Genomic DNA, 16,751 nt, shown 5'->3' with positions numbered 1-16,751 from the left:
ATATATATGTGTACATATACATTTCTATATATACATTTCTATATATACATTTCTATATCTTACTAAACTAACTGGCTGATACATAATATATGATGTCCTGAAAAAAACCTCACTCTATATAATCTTATCTGTGTGCACATAAAGGAGATAAGCAGCGTGCTAACGTCCAAAGGGGCTGTTGTGTCAATGTGGCAACACTGGATGCTACTGTACCTTAATGTAGCTTTAAAAAAAAAAAAAAAAAAAAAAACTATAGCTCAAATGGAGCTGTTTTAGCTTTGCCCCCTACACATTTGCGTTTAAATTATAATAATTAAGAAAAACATAATTAAAAACAGCCTATAATGTATTGTACAAGCAGGGAGCTGAGGCTCTCAGGCTACGGTCTTGCATGTTGCCTATTTGCCCCCCCTCCCCCCATCTTCCCCTCAGCCACTCTCCCCTCCCCCAACCACTCGCCAACTATTTTTCGCCTGCCCGGTCGCACGGCGGCTGATTAATTCTCCTTTCGCCTTGCTCAGTCATTCAGATTTGGAAAGTAAATAACAAGTTGACATCATTACGGCTCGACACTGGTGTGACACATTCCTTCGGTTACCGTACACGCGGCTGTACGCGCGCACCACACATTTCGTCCTGTCAAAGCCACTGCTGCTGCTGCTGCTGCTGTTTCAGTTGCAATGCTTTTGTGCTGTTTGCTTTTAGTCGCTCCCAACTTAAGCGTAAGAACGTGGGAATAGGATGTTGTATTCACACTCAAACACACAAGAGAATTATTATTGGTGAGGAGATGACAGACGATTTGATTGTGAATAGAGTCAACGCGACCACTTAGAGGTCACAAAGGTCATGTGCCTCTTGGAAGGATTCAGTCTATTTCAATTCAAAATGTACTTGGTGTTATAAACCGAGTTAGTCCAGCATTGAAAGCGTTTATGCCCTTTAATATTTTGTTTTTGTCCTTGTCACGGTTTCCACATTTAAAAGACTAGAATGGGCACCCAGAGCGCATACCTGGGCCAAGGACGACAACCCAACACATGATTATCTGGTTTTATAGTAGAAATATCAAGTAAAAAAAGAAGCGGTCTGATAACCGAGCAAAATGATTTATTCATCATTAGACACGGTTAAATCTTTAGTCCCTTTCACACTGGCCAAAACACCCGTGTAAACCCGCTAACACCCGGCGTTTTCTGCAGTGTGAAAACGTTTAATCGGCATTCAGCCCCGGGTCAAATGAGCCTGCAATAGACCCGGGTAATAATCGGCTAATTTGCGCGATGACGGAGGCGAAGAAGGCTGGACTCCTCCGTCGGTAACTGCTGTTACCTCACCAGCTACAGTAAAGACACCTCTCGCGTGTAGCTAGCTCGTCTAGCCTAGCTTTGGCTCGTTGGTGGTAACAACTAACACAGTCCAGATCATCGATGAGGTTTACAACGGGGCACTTTATTTCAACCCTTCGGCGGACACACACGGCCTCATCGGGCGGTCTCTCATTACACAGTGGCCATAAACTGTCGCTAACATGGACGATGTGTGGAGCCGATGCGCTGATTTTGTAAACTTTGAAACAGTGACAAGTACAAGATCTAAGGTGACGTTGACCACCGGCTCACTGGCGCCCATGCTTTCTGTTGTTTACTACACGGTTCTTCTTCTTTGTTCTACGGCGCGCACCGCTCTCTACCGCCACCTATGGCCGCCAACTGTCACTACACGATCATCAGACCCCGGTCTGCTCGCAGTGACAGTGGCCAATTGCCGATTAAACGCAGGGCCTAGACGGTAATTTTGGTGTGAAAGAGGTATATTTAATGACAAGCCAATTTAGAACGTCATGTTTGGAGATAAAACGTATATAGGATATAATTTGAAAGTTAACCAATGCAATTAAGTATGACATTTCATGGGGGGTGTTTCAAGGGTCCCAATGGTATATCACTGGGACCCTTGATGACCTTGAAACAATAGCAAATACATGTAAGCAAAACTTAGAAAAAGCAATAAATAGGGAATGAAACAACATCACTATATCTCACCGTTACACCATAGAAGACATTCGAAGATGTCTTTGAGGTCCGAACATTTGTGTACTGGGTGGGACGTGTTCTGTCAGCTAGCTTTCACGTTTACTACACAACTATCTAAAAATCCACATATACTGAAGAGTATCGGGGAACAAAGCCAACCTTTTCCTGAGCCATTTGCAGATGTTGTAGGACCATGTACTGCAGCGAGAGTCTTGTCAAATCTCTTCTCTGGAGTAATCCATATTTGATGAGGGCAGATAAATGGATATATGAGCTCAGCTTAACAGTCTGCCAAATAACTGTTTCACAGCCTTATCTTGACAGTAAATTGTCATATAGATTTCAGTAAGGAAGTGAGGGATCTAATTTCCGGAAAATGATATAAGTTGAACATTTGGCTGGATTCATATATCCGGCCCTGCGTAACCCATCTGCATTTTCATGCCTGCTGCGTGATCCTCAGTCAATCCTTCGCCTTTGTTGCGAGGTGCTGTGATGTGGTGCATTACATGACTTGTAGTTTCACAGGGGTTGAACTGCAAGACGATGCACACCGGGCCCATATTGGCGGGGATGTAGATTAATAACTTGGGTCATTAGTCAACTGGAAGCAACATTCTTAGTTTTCATGTGGCAATACACATCTGTGAACTGGTGTTTGTCTCAAATTGAAGTGATGTGTAGATTTAGATAAACAGGCAGTGACACAAAATGGTCGGTGTTGGCACTTTAAAGGACGTCTGAGAATCGCCACTTGAATGTGTCTGTCAAACATGATGAAACTGCATCAGCAAAAAGGAACAACAATTACACCCTCACCAACACCAATCCTAAAGTAGGATTTACTAAATGCAATTATATTTGATAGGGTGGTGTTTCTGTTAATTTGTCAATTTTCTGAAAGTGTGGTTTGTGGCTTGATTACACTTTGAAATGTGTAACTGTATAGAACTCGAAATGAATACTAAGTAGAAAAGTGAGAGTTTTGTCTTATAGCTCAGATGGTTAATAAACAGGCTGTATTGAATTTCCAATACTTTCACCACCGTGCAGCTGGAGCATTCCACTTTTTTTCCTCTTCTGGAAAATAACTATCCCTCAGGATTTTAGAAGTACTGATCCTCATCTCAGCTCCGTCACACTCTGCTGCAAACCTGCCTGAGCTTACAGTCCGACGAAACCACAAGGACAACATCCACTGCAATTAAAGGACGCACTGGAATTCTGAATGATTATTTTTTTTGCATTTATTTAAAATAGCCACTTGCTGGAAGTATTACTATACCTCACCCCACACAAACAGGGACATGCCATGTGTATATTAACTGTATCCAGGCATTATAATCAGTGCTAATCAAAGCAACCCAGGCCATTAACTTGCCCGTGTCTGCTGTATAAATCCTCAAAAACTCCAGTCATTCAGCTCTTATCCCACCACGTTGCTCTTTGCACCTTCTGCACATTTACTACATGGTGTATGGTAGCAATGCTTCCTGCCATAGAGCTGGGGCTGACCTCCTAACAAAGAACAGGTTCAATCTGCCTCCCCTCCCCCAACCCGGGAAGCTGATGAGGGTCACATGACCTTTCTAGACAGCACTGAGGAGCAATGGTAATATGTACGGGTGGGGGAAGGGCGCAGTGAGTCACACGACTCTTGTTGTGTCGTTATTAGGCCGGGACGCACAGGGAAAGCTCAGTCTGTGGCAGGGGAATGTCCAACGGCGTATCTATTCCTCATTGTGCCCTGGTGTCCTCTGACATAGTGGACTTAGTTCCTTAGGCCCTGCTGCTTTATTTACACTGTAAAGAGAATGGGAGCATGGGGGCTGCGGCCGGCAGACCCAGTCGGGAAGAAAAAGGCTGCACTATTTGTATGTGTGTGTGAGGGTCTGTTTCTCTGTGTGTGTGTGTGTGTGTGTGTGTGTGAGTGTGTGTGTGTGTGTGTGTGTGTGTTAGTGTGTGTGCGCGCCCGTGCACATCAGAGCACGTGGCATTACAGAGAAAAGGCAAGCCTTGTGTACTCACTGCACAACACCTCCCCCACCATCTTCCTCCACTCCCCCGCAGCAGCCATGTACACCAGCTAGAGATGCAGAAGGCTGTGGTACACTGTTATGTCATAGCCTACAGACCTATTTTCTAGACAAAGCAAAGCAGAATATCAGAGAGAAAAAAAAAATCTATTTTCAGGTGCAGACTTCACACAGGCAAAGAAAAGTTGGTTTAGCAGTTGTCAAAGAAGAGCTGAAATGAACGAATATGAATATGTAAGCTGCTGCAAATTACTCGCTCAAGGAGTTGTGTTCTTTTCTCAAGAGCATCTCAGTATTTGAAAAATGCATGGTACTTTAGGGAGCCACTGTCCTCCCTCCACCTCAATAAAATTCCTTTGACGGAACAGGGGGAGGGAGAGAAGGCGGGAAAAGCAGACAGATGTCAGAGATTCAAGGGTCGATGACAGAGGTCAAGGGTTGGTGACCTGGCCATGCAACAGGCTTGCCTTCCCTTTCCTCCTCCTCTAGCACAATGCCAGTCAATAACTTTACAATTCTTTCTTCTCACAGTGACATTTCAATCTCTAAGTTACACAGTGTTGAAATTCCCTCCTAAACTGTGGAAGCAGTTATTTTGTTCCCCTGTTTCACTGTTTATGTTCTTCAGTAGATGTTTAAATCCAACTGTGTGATAGATATATAGAGGGGCCATTAATACTTTTTGGGGGATAGAAAATCGTTTTAGGATTTTGCAATAATATTGCCAAGAGTTAAATGAGATAGCTCACGCCTCTAGCACAAGAAAATAACAGATAACATAATAACAGCCAGCAGCCTGTTAGCTTTGCTTTGCATAAAGGCCGGAAACTGCAAGAAACAACTATTCTGGCTCGTTCCAAAGACAAGCAAGACTACTCATTTTTTTGTGTCGGTTATATAATTTAGACGAACTGCAAACTGTCTTCAGCACTAGGTCATTTACATCATATATTGTGGACATTTGCAGACACAAATGCTTAACTTTAATATCGAAGCTCAATGTTCATCTACAGCACAAAGATCATGGCTACGTTTTCACAATGTTATACCTTATGGTAAATATTACCCAGTACTGTTATAAGATGGTTAAGTTGTATGATAAATTCTCCATACCCAAATCTTTATGTGTCTAGATATAGACAATGCAATTAGGTTCATCCTATTTCTAAAAAAAAATGAATGGGTTATTTTGACATTACAGCTTAACTTACTAGTTTAAATTCTTTTAAGTTAATGTTGAGCTAGCCTAAAATAGAAACCAGCCTGGTTAGTTTTCCTGAAAATATAGGGCGGGGTTAGCTTTCAGCCTACAACCCGAGGGCGTTTTAACATTCCTACTGTATGTTTTCTAGCCAGGAGTATCTCACAGGAGCTGTGACACATATTGTTAGCGTCGAGGCTGGGGGATGGACATGTCTGCTGTGCAGGGGCTCACTGATTTCAGCCTTCTGCTTTGTCATGGAAACATAACGCTGCGTAATGGGCCTCAACTCAGCTACACACATGAGCATCGTGATTATGACATGTCCCTGTACATAATCCGGATCCTGAACTGGCATTTTAAACATCGCAGTCAAGGTTCAGCTGGAAATAAGTGTTGACGAAAGAGAGAAGCACGGAGATTTACATGTGACCGAGTATACGATGCGATTGTGCAACAGACAGGAAAGAACAAACTGTATTATCACACATGAGGATGAAAGTCATTCACATGGGGATGTCAAGCACCTCATGATCTGATATGTAAAATGACTATCATTCAGAAAGCATTACCATCTGTCAACATTTCCGTATTACCAAATGAGGTTGTAAAACACAGATAGATCTTTCTGCACTCTGTCTGTGTTACCCCCCACCCCCCCACCCCATTTGAATGTGTGTGTGTGTGTGTGTGTGTGTGTGTGTGTGAGTGAGACAGACACAGAGAAAGAGAGATTACATTGAATATCAAAATGTATTCTATTTTCCATCATATCTGATAATTGTTTCCCTGAGACGAGAGAAAAAAACCTCCCCCTTATAAATTCTCCGTTGTTGGATATTAATGCTGGATCATCTCCTGGAAAATATTGTGTGTGTGTGTGTGAGAGAGAGAGAGAGAGAGAGGAGGGTTTCAAAGCTCTTGTCTTGGCCTAAAATGTATCTGTGGACACATTGCCATCTAGTGGTACTAAATCAGTACAGCATCCATTTATAAACACATCCGCCTCATATGGATAACAACTTTTCTATCCTCACACAGGGACTACATCTGTCCATTTATCACATATATAATATATATATATAATCTGAAAATAAACACAAGCCCCCACTTCGTAAAAAAGGGGGCAGTTATAATAATCTGGCCTGCTAACAACCACTGAGGGACACTGGGGTGTCAGTCAACCATCACTGTCTAAACTGAGACCAAAATGTAACTTCATCTCCAAGTGGGTGGTTTGTATGTGAATAACAGCCCGTCACTCCCACTCCCCTGCACAACGCTGCATTGTTTTGGGATGTCGTTAAAAAGGGAAAATATCTCATGCAGGCATCTATTTAGAAGTCCTCCACGCCGGCTAGGTTTTTTCCAACCACATATACAAGACAAATATTTTCACAGGGAATGTTAGAAATTCTTGTGAACACACTGGGAGTGAATAGGCTTGAAATCATGAATAGACACAAGAGGGACTGTACAGCTGAGGGGATTTTTTATCAGGGAGACAGACTATTTAAAGAGACACACATCCTATATTTTATTAGTGTCAAGCTTCACCTGAATGGATATCACAGTGCAACGTCACAGGCATAAATTATTGGCCATATTATTGACCGAATCAACGACGATGTATGGATTTCAATCGAAATATATAAAGCGTACTGTAAATCAATATTACCCCTTGCTCTCATTTGCAAGTGTAGCATGCACACAACATTTCTTTTTAATGAGTCTCCCTGTGTGGTTTACATATCAATACAAAAAAAAATCTGCTAATGTAATGGAATAATTAACCTGCTATGCAAATAATCATGCTACAGTTAAAAATACTGAACATAATATATTTTGCTTTCGATTCAAGTCTGCTGGTGAAGCTGTATCTTGCTTTAGCATGTCTGGTTGGCTGACTTGGTAAAAGGAACAAAGAGGATCAATAAACAAAACTAATTGTTAAAAATGATCCCCTTTCTCTGCGATTCTTCAGGAAAAGCAATCGCCTCTCTTAACTTGGCATGTGATGAAAGGTGTTTAATGACCCACTACCTGGGTATTGACTTGGGCAGGACGGCAGTGTTTTCTGCCTGCACTTGGTGGATAATGCGGCTGGTGATAACTGCCTCAATGATGTCACCGAGGTAGCTCGCTCTTGGAGACAGGCATCGTGTTTTTGTTTAACGTTGGTTGCCGATTTGCCTGAGGCCATTTTTCTTAGAATGAGTATCACCCAGGAAATATGATTATGTTTCACATTAAGTCATAGTGGTGATAATATCCGCTGTGGTGGAATTGTAGTCCTACAGTTACGGTTGTCATCACGCGCGAGGTCTCTGAACTTACTGTCTCCTTTTGTAGCGGCTGGGTATTAACATGCTCTTTTAAGAAGGTGTTCAAATTCTGAAAACAGCAACAGCTATTCCAAAACCATGCATATGCAAGTCCATTAGGAATGTATATTCTATTAGACCTTTCTTAACACACTACTTTTGTTGGAATAAATAAACAATTCCTAGAGATAATGGGGCGAGATCCACTGTTTAACTCCTAAATACACAGTATAAATGTACGCAAACTGCACTTTTGATCTATAATATCTAAAAGTTGTTAATGCTGGATTACTGCCTTCATCTTCCTCAACTAATCTTCTCTTTTGTTTGCGAGTGTTCACAGCAGAAGCTGGTTGTCCGCTCTGATCCCGGTGGCCCCTCATCAAAGGTGTGAACAATGCGTCCACCTGCGCCTCAGAGCATCAAAGATACTTGCAGTGTTTGATCGGTGTTGGACATTCTTTCCTCAGGAGCATGTGGGCTGGGAACTGATACTGGTGTGTTGTCTTTTGGGATGCCCTTTGTCAGATCATGTGACACAAACACACACATTTCTGCTGCTGAACTTTAAAAGGCAGTTGGGGGGATGGGGGGATGGGGGGGGGGTGGGCAACTGGTTTTATTTGAAATATTAGTCATTATCTGTAACTATTTTTTAACAATATACTCTCATGAAGTCACGCAAAGTTAAGAAGACTGGGTTGCAGGATGGAACCTGCGTAGCATTGAATGTTCTGTTTTATAGGCTCGTGAGGCAGATTATCCACACGAAAGGTCTATTTATATAGGTAAACACTTGTTTCCAATGGAGACTCATTGTAAACATGGGTGTGGATTAATGTCGTGATATGACTTAAGAGACAAAACCCGGTCAGACAATCGCACGCTTTTCGATAGCTTTGCAGTCTGAGTTCACCATTGGCAGAGGCCTTTCAACGTCAAAGAAAGCATGGCGTCGGAGGGGGATACGTGAAGCAACACAGGCTGCAGGAGACATCAGGACCGCACACAGACAGTGTGTTTCCTTCACTGCACACTATAAACCCCCACACTCACACACACACACACACACACACCCCAACACACCACACATGGCTGTAATAAGCCAACAAATTAAGCCATTATACCGTTTTTAAGGTACACAGACATCCGTGTTTAAATATTTTAAGAGTAGCATGGGATCTCTCACCCCAAGTTACATTGTATGTCTGAGACCACCAGGGAAATGAACACACCATCATATCATTAGAGAGCTGTGAGACTGTTTGCATGATACATAGCCATACAGGCCTCTGCTCTCATTATCATTATTATTATTATTATTATTAGGGTCTGCTTACTCACACAGAATTCAATGTTGAGTTTTTATGATGGACATGGGAATTTGGGTCCAGTGGGATTTTTTTTTAAGGTGGATTTCATGATCCCCATCATTGGTAAGGAACATATTTGGCATTCAGGATGTTCTAATATGGGCATATTACAGTTTCAGTGGTGAGGCACCGGTCAAACTATTTGGCACAATGTGTAATTTGCCCACGGCAAGATGGCGACTTAAGCCAAACGTAATGATGGTGTGTAAGTGTGTTCACTCCCCCCTCTGAATACAGTTTAAGAGCAACACCTATTAAACTCCATTATGCTGCTGCTGTAATGGGGTTCAGGGAAGTACTCCGTGAGCTGACAAAAGCAGGAGTGTCTAGTAAAACCCTCGAGGGAACTTACTAATTAAATGCTCACTCCGTAACTCCAATAAGGATTTCAAGCTTTTCCTACATGTCATATTTTCTCCACACCTGAGGCCATGAACGGATGCCAGAAGCTGGGAGTCCATCTTGAGGAATTTAGTCAGGATGGTTTTAATAGTTTTTTATGTAGAATTGTTTTTCCAAGCTACTGTTAAACTGGGGAGGCGAGAGCTAAAAGGGAAAGGGCTTCCCTGGGATACTGGCAAGCTTCACCGTGGGCCATATGTGAGGGCTTTGCACAGAAAAACCTGTTTACTCCACATTTTGGATGAGTGAAGTCATCAGTGGATGGCGGAGGATCTAAACCCTCTGCGTGCATTTGAAACTTGCTGTTCTTTGTGCCTGATATATATCGCTGGGGCCTTATATGAACAATAAAAAAGAGCACATGCAATAGCAAATACATGCATAAATAGATCAATGAAAAAAGAATAAAATCTCCACTTTTACCTTTTCATCATCGTCTTATGTGTCAACAAGTCAACAATAGTATTAAAGGGGCTCGCCAAGAATGTTTCACACAAAGTTCCGTATAGTACTCAGCCTGTGTACTCAGTGTTTTCAGTCAATGTGAAGGGACAATTACATACATTGGAAACACGACCCTGTCATCAGGGTTACGTTGTGTATCTCAGATTATCTTTTGGGACTTTTACATCAAAGCCCCCATTACACTATTGAGGTGTAGATTTTTCGACGATATGTTCGTGTAGGAGGCCGGGGAGGGTGGTTCGATATGATATGCCTTCATTCGTGGGGAATAAAGGCATAATGGGGAAATTTGGACAGTGACGTACACTGTCAAGTTTCATTGTGGCAAATGTAGGATGCAGTGTCTGTGGAGCTTTATCCAATCTAAACTATCCAAAAGTTTGGCTATCTCCTCCACCTCTGCTGCCTCCATTTTGGACCATTCACTCTTCCCATTTGTCACAAGTGAGACCCAACATCATTTAGAGGTGCAATCCTAAATTGCTGAAATGCATTCGAATCAAAAATGACTAATTACACGTACGGTGGAATACGAAACAATAAACAAGGGGCGATAATAGAGCCTGAACTGGCCGACACGGGACAGTGTAGCCACGAATAAAACTTTGTACAGCACGCTGCACAGTGTTGCGCGGGACCGAGCATGTGCAGAAAAAATGGATGAGGCCAATAAATCACCACCGGTCTCGTTTCTGTCCATCCCGTGCAACTCGTGGCGACGACAGTGATTTCCATCCATTCAGCGCGTTCTCGTCCTTCCGGCTCTCCCATGGGGCCGCTCGTGCACGGAGCGGCGCGCGGGACGCCGCCGCGGCTCCTACCTGCCGGGGGGGCTCCTCGTGTCCGCCAGTCAGCGCGGGATCGTCCAATCGCGGCGCTGCCTGAGCCCCGAGACTCCGCCCCGGCGTATAATTGAACTTTCTTTAGTTCACTCCGGCGGAGCCTGCGCGCAGTCAGTGTCCGCGCCGCGCTGGGGATTAAGACGACGCACGAGCGCCGGGGACCATGTTTTCCAGGAGCCTGAACGCGTGCGTAACGCTGTGTGTGTGGATTACGGCGCTCGCGAGCCCGGGCGGCGTGCGCGCGAGGAGGCAGGACGACTCGTTCTTCACCGGCAGCGTGTACCGCGCGAGGTGCGCCTCCCGATGCCTCAGTCTGCACATCACTCGCATCTCCGCCTTCTTCAAGCACTCGCAGGTAACGACGCCGGTCCAACCGCCACGGCAGCATCCCAAACGACCCCGATGACGTTTGTTTACTCCGTGTGGATGAAAAGACGTGCCATGCAGTTCGAGGCTCACCGCCACACACACACACACACACACAGACCTGTTTCCCCTGAGCCCATTGTCACTGCATGGTGCTGGGACACTTCCCTAGTTTTCTTTCCCTCTGTCAGGACTGACCACAGGCGAGGAAATGTGATCTGTCTGAAGCATAAAGTATCAGCATCTTTAATGGATGAAGGTCTGAGTTGCTTGCAAAGTTGCCACACTCTGTGTATATATATATATGTTTATGTATATATATACATATATATGTATATGTATATATATGTATGAGTGGCCGCCTGTGCGTGCAGACTCTTCAATATGTGTCTCATCAACACCGCAGTGTTTCTGCGGCCGAGGGATGACGGCTGGACTTTGATCGGAGACAGTTTCCATTCATTCCTTGCTGATCACCGGGAGAGTAGATAACCGTTTCCATTAGTTCAAACGTGATGGACGTGACTTCTCTCTCATGAGGACTCTGTGTCGTGTTACTTCTCTGCTGCCCACTTCTTCTTTTTAAGGTGTTTGTCTCTGAAACGAGACCCCTGCATATTACAGCATTTTCCATTATAGGGATTTGAACTATAGTGTGTGTGTGTGTGTGTGTGTGTCCCACTAAGCATGTTGTGTGGCAGACCCTGTGTGAAGCTGCCATAAATTAGCTGTGTGTTCTTTAAAATGATTTGGTGTGTGTGTGTGGTGTCAGCCGCTGCTTTTCACCCTCCACTGGACACACTGTTCTCTCCCAGGACTCCCGGAGAAAAGGACCGGTCACTGATCCTTCTCTTCTTTGCTTTTTCTTCTTCTTTTCTTTTTCCACCAGCTATCTCTCTGGTGACCGCCTTTGTGCTCGCTTCATTTGCATTTGCAAGGCTCCTCTTTTCTTTCTCAAGGTGCATTAATGAATCCCCTAATTGTCAGGAAACACTGTGGGGCAAGGTGAATTTGTAATTAGGGCTGATGAATCAACAGAGTGCACTTCTTGTTTTCTTTGTCCCCAATTAACTTTACTTTGAAAGCACTTATTGATCCAGTGCGTCGGTCCCTCCACGGAACACAGAGACCTACTGCGGTCAATTCTTGCATTTTCATTCAGAGATGCTGCACAGGGGTGAGGGATGCATACGGTTTACTGTAATTAACGTCCCCCGTGGGACAGAAAACTAGTGGTGCTGTGTGCATCCAGAGGGCACAGATGGAAACCAGTGCTGCCTAACGCGCAACTTGGCAGGTAGTGTGAGGGATTTATTTTGAGAAAGTTCCAAGGATACACCACGGCCCTGGGTTGCAAAGTTGGAGAATTAGATCTGACTGACTGACAAGTCGAATAACCGGCGGACGTCTCGGGTCTAATGAAGGGCTAATAGTCGATATAAGTGACCTGCAGAGCCTCGGGGTCTGAGGCAGCCTCAGTCAGCGAGGGGAAAATGAGAGGGGAGGTATTTGTGTAAAGAGAGGGGCATTTTTATGGTCGGTGATAAGCAAGGTCGCTCGAGCGAGCCTGCGGGGTCCAAGAATAGAAAGCAATTGTTGATAATCTACCGTCTAATGCGCTGTGTTCCCAACAGTCCTTTCAGGTGAAAATGGGGGGTCTGGTCAGCTGCAAAAACAAATGCCCCCCCCCCCCCCTTGCCCTCTACCCTCTGGCCCTGCCAATAAATGCCAGCATCACACCTCACAGGCATGTCGAGGATGTTACACGGGGCTACCGCCGCCGCTCCGCCGCCGAGGTCACCTTCCCGCTAAACGCTGGCCCCCCCAGTTGTGCTAAATGCGATAAGCTCTAATGTTCTTTTGCTCCAACACTTTTGCGGAGCACGCTCAGTCAGCACAACCTACAGGTGGATCTGCCTCCGCTGCCAGATCTCATTACAGCGAGGGGGCCGACAGGCCGCTCGGAGCTCCACTCCGATGATTGAGACGGCAGACCTTTTAATTCAACGCGGACATCCTTCAGGGGTCATTTAATACCCCGATAGGGAAACCAAGACATCCAACACTTTCCGCTCTAATGGAAGTGAAACGCCTGGGCTGCATGTCAAAGCTGTGAATTCTGCCTACTGTTTCTCAATATTTTTTACTTTGTCTACTCAATATCTAGTAATCTTTGTCGACCGCTACTCTTGCTGGTCATGGTGCAAGAGACTTTTTTTGCAGCAGGATTTTAAAGCTCTGTTCTCCATATCAGCTCTAATTTGATCAGTCTGCGAACACTGGAATGATACTCTGAGAATTTAGCACTTGCAGATGTTCTGAACACCCACGCGTCTTTCCTTTTTTTTTTTATTTGTCTGAATCAGAGGACAAATCGGAGACTCTGTTTTAATTGTTGCAATTATGAATCAGTGCGAAATGGAAAGAAGCACGGAGCTGGAGACTTAGGAAACACATGGGTAGTCCGTTGGTTGTGAGATTTACAGCTTCTCTGGATTTATTGATGTAATAGTATTTCCAAATACAGATTTATTGACATTTTACACCACTTTTGGGGAACTTGTCACCCTAGTATAATAGACAGAGGGGAACACCCAACCATAAATATTAGCCTCGGACACTCTAAAATATTAAGAGCGAGCTGGGAACTCTGTGCAATTATGTATTCTGAAAGCATCAGCCTTGTAGTGGATTATTTATGTGGGGACCTGGGAAGCCAAAAGTAAGGTGTGTCCATGAGGTCTTGTTATTACGTTCAAAGCAATAAAAATCTAACACTTTAGATTCAGTCATTCATTTTTTGAACGTGCTGCACGGTGAAGTCAAAGCATCTTACTTGAGAGATTTGTGTTTTAGGTGAAGGGAAGAAAAAACATCGGAAAGTAGTTTTTCCGTGTCCCCTTGTTTTCTCCTTTTGATATTAAATAACCCGTGGTGGGATCCGGCCTCGGCCAGTGCCTGTCTCATGTGTGGAGTTTTTCATTAGCGAAGACAGCGGATGAATGGGGGTCTATGTAGCTTGGCCGTACCTCTCTGTAAGCGCTCAACATGACAGTCCTGTCTGTAAATCTCAGCCCCCAGTGCCGCTACACCGCGAGCTACCTCATTTGACAAACAGCCCTCATTCCAAAGTGGAGACACGTTTACGCCACTTGTTGTTTTGGATTTCTGAATCCCCCTTTAATGTGAACGCTGGACGTGCGCTCAACTCATTAGCTCACTTTCAGGGCGCCCTGTCAAATAATTCATATAAAGTGAATAATTGATGAGAACAATGACCACAGCCCTCAAGCCCACTCAAGTCAAAGCCTAAATCTTGAGGCCCTTTTATTTTAGTGCTGCATATGTGCCCTGCAGGAGCAGTTCTTTTGGTGTTGCCTCAGGACCCCCGAGCCGTCAAAGGACACACAGAGACACCCGTCTGTTCTTTGAAGTCCTATCTCCTGTTAACTTGGCCTCACAGACCAGCAGCCTTTTCTCCAGTAGCGCAGTGCTGCAAAACAAATGGGTGGGATTAAGTGCAACAAAAACACTTCCCCAGTGTAAACAGAGATCCACTTAATCCAAAACGAGAGAGATTCCCAGGAAGCAAACGATTTTCCCATTTTACAAAAGGTGGAATTCTATCCTCCCAGATAAAAGGTTTTTTTTTTGTCCATGCTCTCTCCTCAGTTGTCTAGACAATGCGACACGCCCCTGGCCACCTGCTCCGACTCCTCAGCTGACAACAACCAAAATGTACGTCTGTGATAAATCTCCTGTTTACATGACTCCCCCAGTGTCACCGACGAAAGCAGAGGGGGTTAGCCGCACATTCGTAGACCACTGTCGGGGCCTCCTCTCCCCGACCCCAGTCGCACAGGAGGGTATCTGGAAAGCATTCATTCCACCGGAGTCCTTGACAGTCCTCAGCGCCGCATAATGTTCAGACTGCAGAGGAATGTCATGGTGAGTCAGAGGGATGAAGTCCTGACCTATAATTATTCCCCCGTTGGTCCCTGACACGGCGGGGTCAGGCTTGGACAGCTGGGGCAACATCCTGCTGAGCTTCTCTGCTACATGGATGCTGTCACACCGCAAAATTAGCTCCTCTGTGGATCTGGCCCCGTCGCCGTTGATGGATGGGCGAAGAAAAGGTGTCAAAAACGGGACTGGTGCTTTAGGACATGGCCGAGAGTTGTGACAATCTGTATAAATTATCCGGAGGTGTTGACTTGCCGCAGTGAATGTCAAGCTTTTATTTACGGGGTGTCAGGGGAAGGCGTGGTCAGGTTTGGTGGTATTGATCATTTATTATAAAGCAGAGAACTCTGCAGTGATTTAAATAGTGAGTAGTGTGGGATAATTCATGTTTTAATGAGTTTTCAGCCAAACGGAGGGAAGGTGTTGTATTTCACACAAACGGACAGAAAACCTGTTGATGCAGACTAAGCGCCTCAGCAAAGTTAGTGCTCACTTCCACTTCGTTTGTTCACAAAATGAAACAACTGCCCCTAAGTCTCCATAGCAACTCATACATTTTTCATCCTTATCTGCAGTTTATTAGAAAAAAAGGGATTCTCTGAAGACATGGCCATACAATCATGGATTCCTTTGAAGCCATTCGACCATTATCCTTGACACTAAAAGCGCAGCGCTCACTGGTACTGGATGTCAAATTAAACCCTTTAATGATAAGTTCTCCTCTAAGGTCTCATGGGAAATTTTCTTCTGGATTACATTGTGGGAAAAGGCTTTGAACTTGACATTGAACTTAAACAGACTTTTTTTTGCCTGCAGACCCCCAAATGTTTGGCTGTACCCTACAGCTTCATTGCTTTCATATAGACGCACTGAAAACATCCATAAACCGAAACTCAGATCTAAGCCATTTGACGGGAATGAGTTCCTTTTTAATGTCACTCTGAACTCGAGAGCCTCCGCTGAGAATATTTGCATTTGCCCTCACGGTTGTCAGCGGTGGCGTTGAACTCACCTAACCCAGTTCCCCTTTCGCTGTTCGCAAGATTTTTTTTGCTTCTTTTGGCTCATTGTTTTGGTTTTCACAACCCACAGCTTTGTTTTGTTTCACTCCCACTAACCTCATTCTTCAAGTGGCAAAAAACCTGGACTCCAAATGAATGCTCATGTTGCTTTGCATGGTACTGGATGTGACTGTTGCTTTCAGACATGAACTCCGGAAAACATCCGGACACATTGGGTCCTTTCCAGAAAGACAGTCTTCTTTCTGGAGTTTGCTGTTCACACATGACAAACGCAGAAGGAGATTGTCCGAGTCGGACGCGTTCACAACAGAAGAGACAAGTTCTGGAACATTCAGGCGAGGGGCGGCGTTTTCCTGCTGTATGCTGTATTTGCTGGGGGGCCTGGCAGGAAAAGTTCGTACAACATTTGGGGACATTTATTTTTTCCCACATACGACGAGCCCCCTCCGGAAAAGTTCAGAAAAATGTCAGGACTTCAGTGCATGTCTGAAAGTTTAGCTTTCAGTGTGTGTGTTTCTACTGCCTGCAGGGTGGCCACAAAGAAGTCATTATTATTCTTGCAGGTTTAAACCTTGACCCTGAACGCCACCCCTGCCGATACGCAGCACATTTAAACATTTCGCCTCTTGCATGTCGATGAGCCGGTCATTTCTTCTGAAGCACCAGCCTCGCACTTGCCGGCCAATTTGTTTGCAGAGGCCGACAACATAATGACGGCATA

General features: G+C 44.6%; 1 protein-coding gene across 1 annotated transcript in view; it reads left to right on the top strand.

Annotated features, from left to right (window-relative positions):
* The first annotated feature begins 10,641 nt into the window (after positions 1-10,641).
* LOC118283116 (anosmin-1) overlaps positions 10,642-16,751 on the top strand; it is a 39,636-nt gene continuing 33,526 nt past the window's right edge. Inside the window, exon 1 of the mRNA XM_035604827.2 lies at positions 10,642-11,034. Within this exon, the coding sequence (XP_035460720.1) occupies positions 10,843-11,034 (192 nt within the window). The 5' untranslated portion in view covers positions 10,642-10,842. The remainder of the gene's footprint in view (positions 11,035-16,751) is intronic.

This window comes from Scophthalmus maximus, chromosome 14 (assembly GCF_022379125.1).
Source record: "Scophthalmus maximus strain ysfricsl-2021 chromosome 14, ASM2237912v1, whole genome shotgun sequence".
NCBI lineage: Eukaryota > Metazoa > Chordata > Actinopteri > Pleuronectiformes > Scophthalmidae > Scophthalmus > Scophthalmus maximus.
Note: the sequence above shows the minus strand (reverse complement) of the source record. Positions and strands in the feature narration are given on the sequence as shown.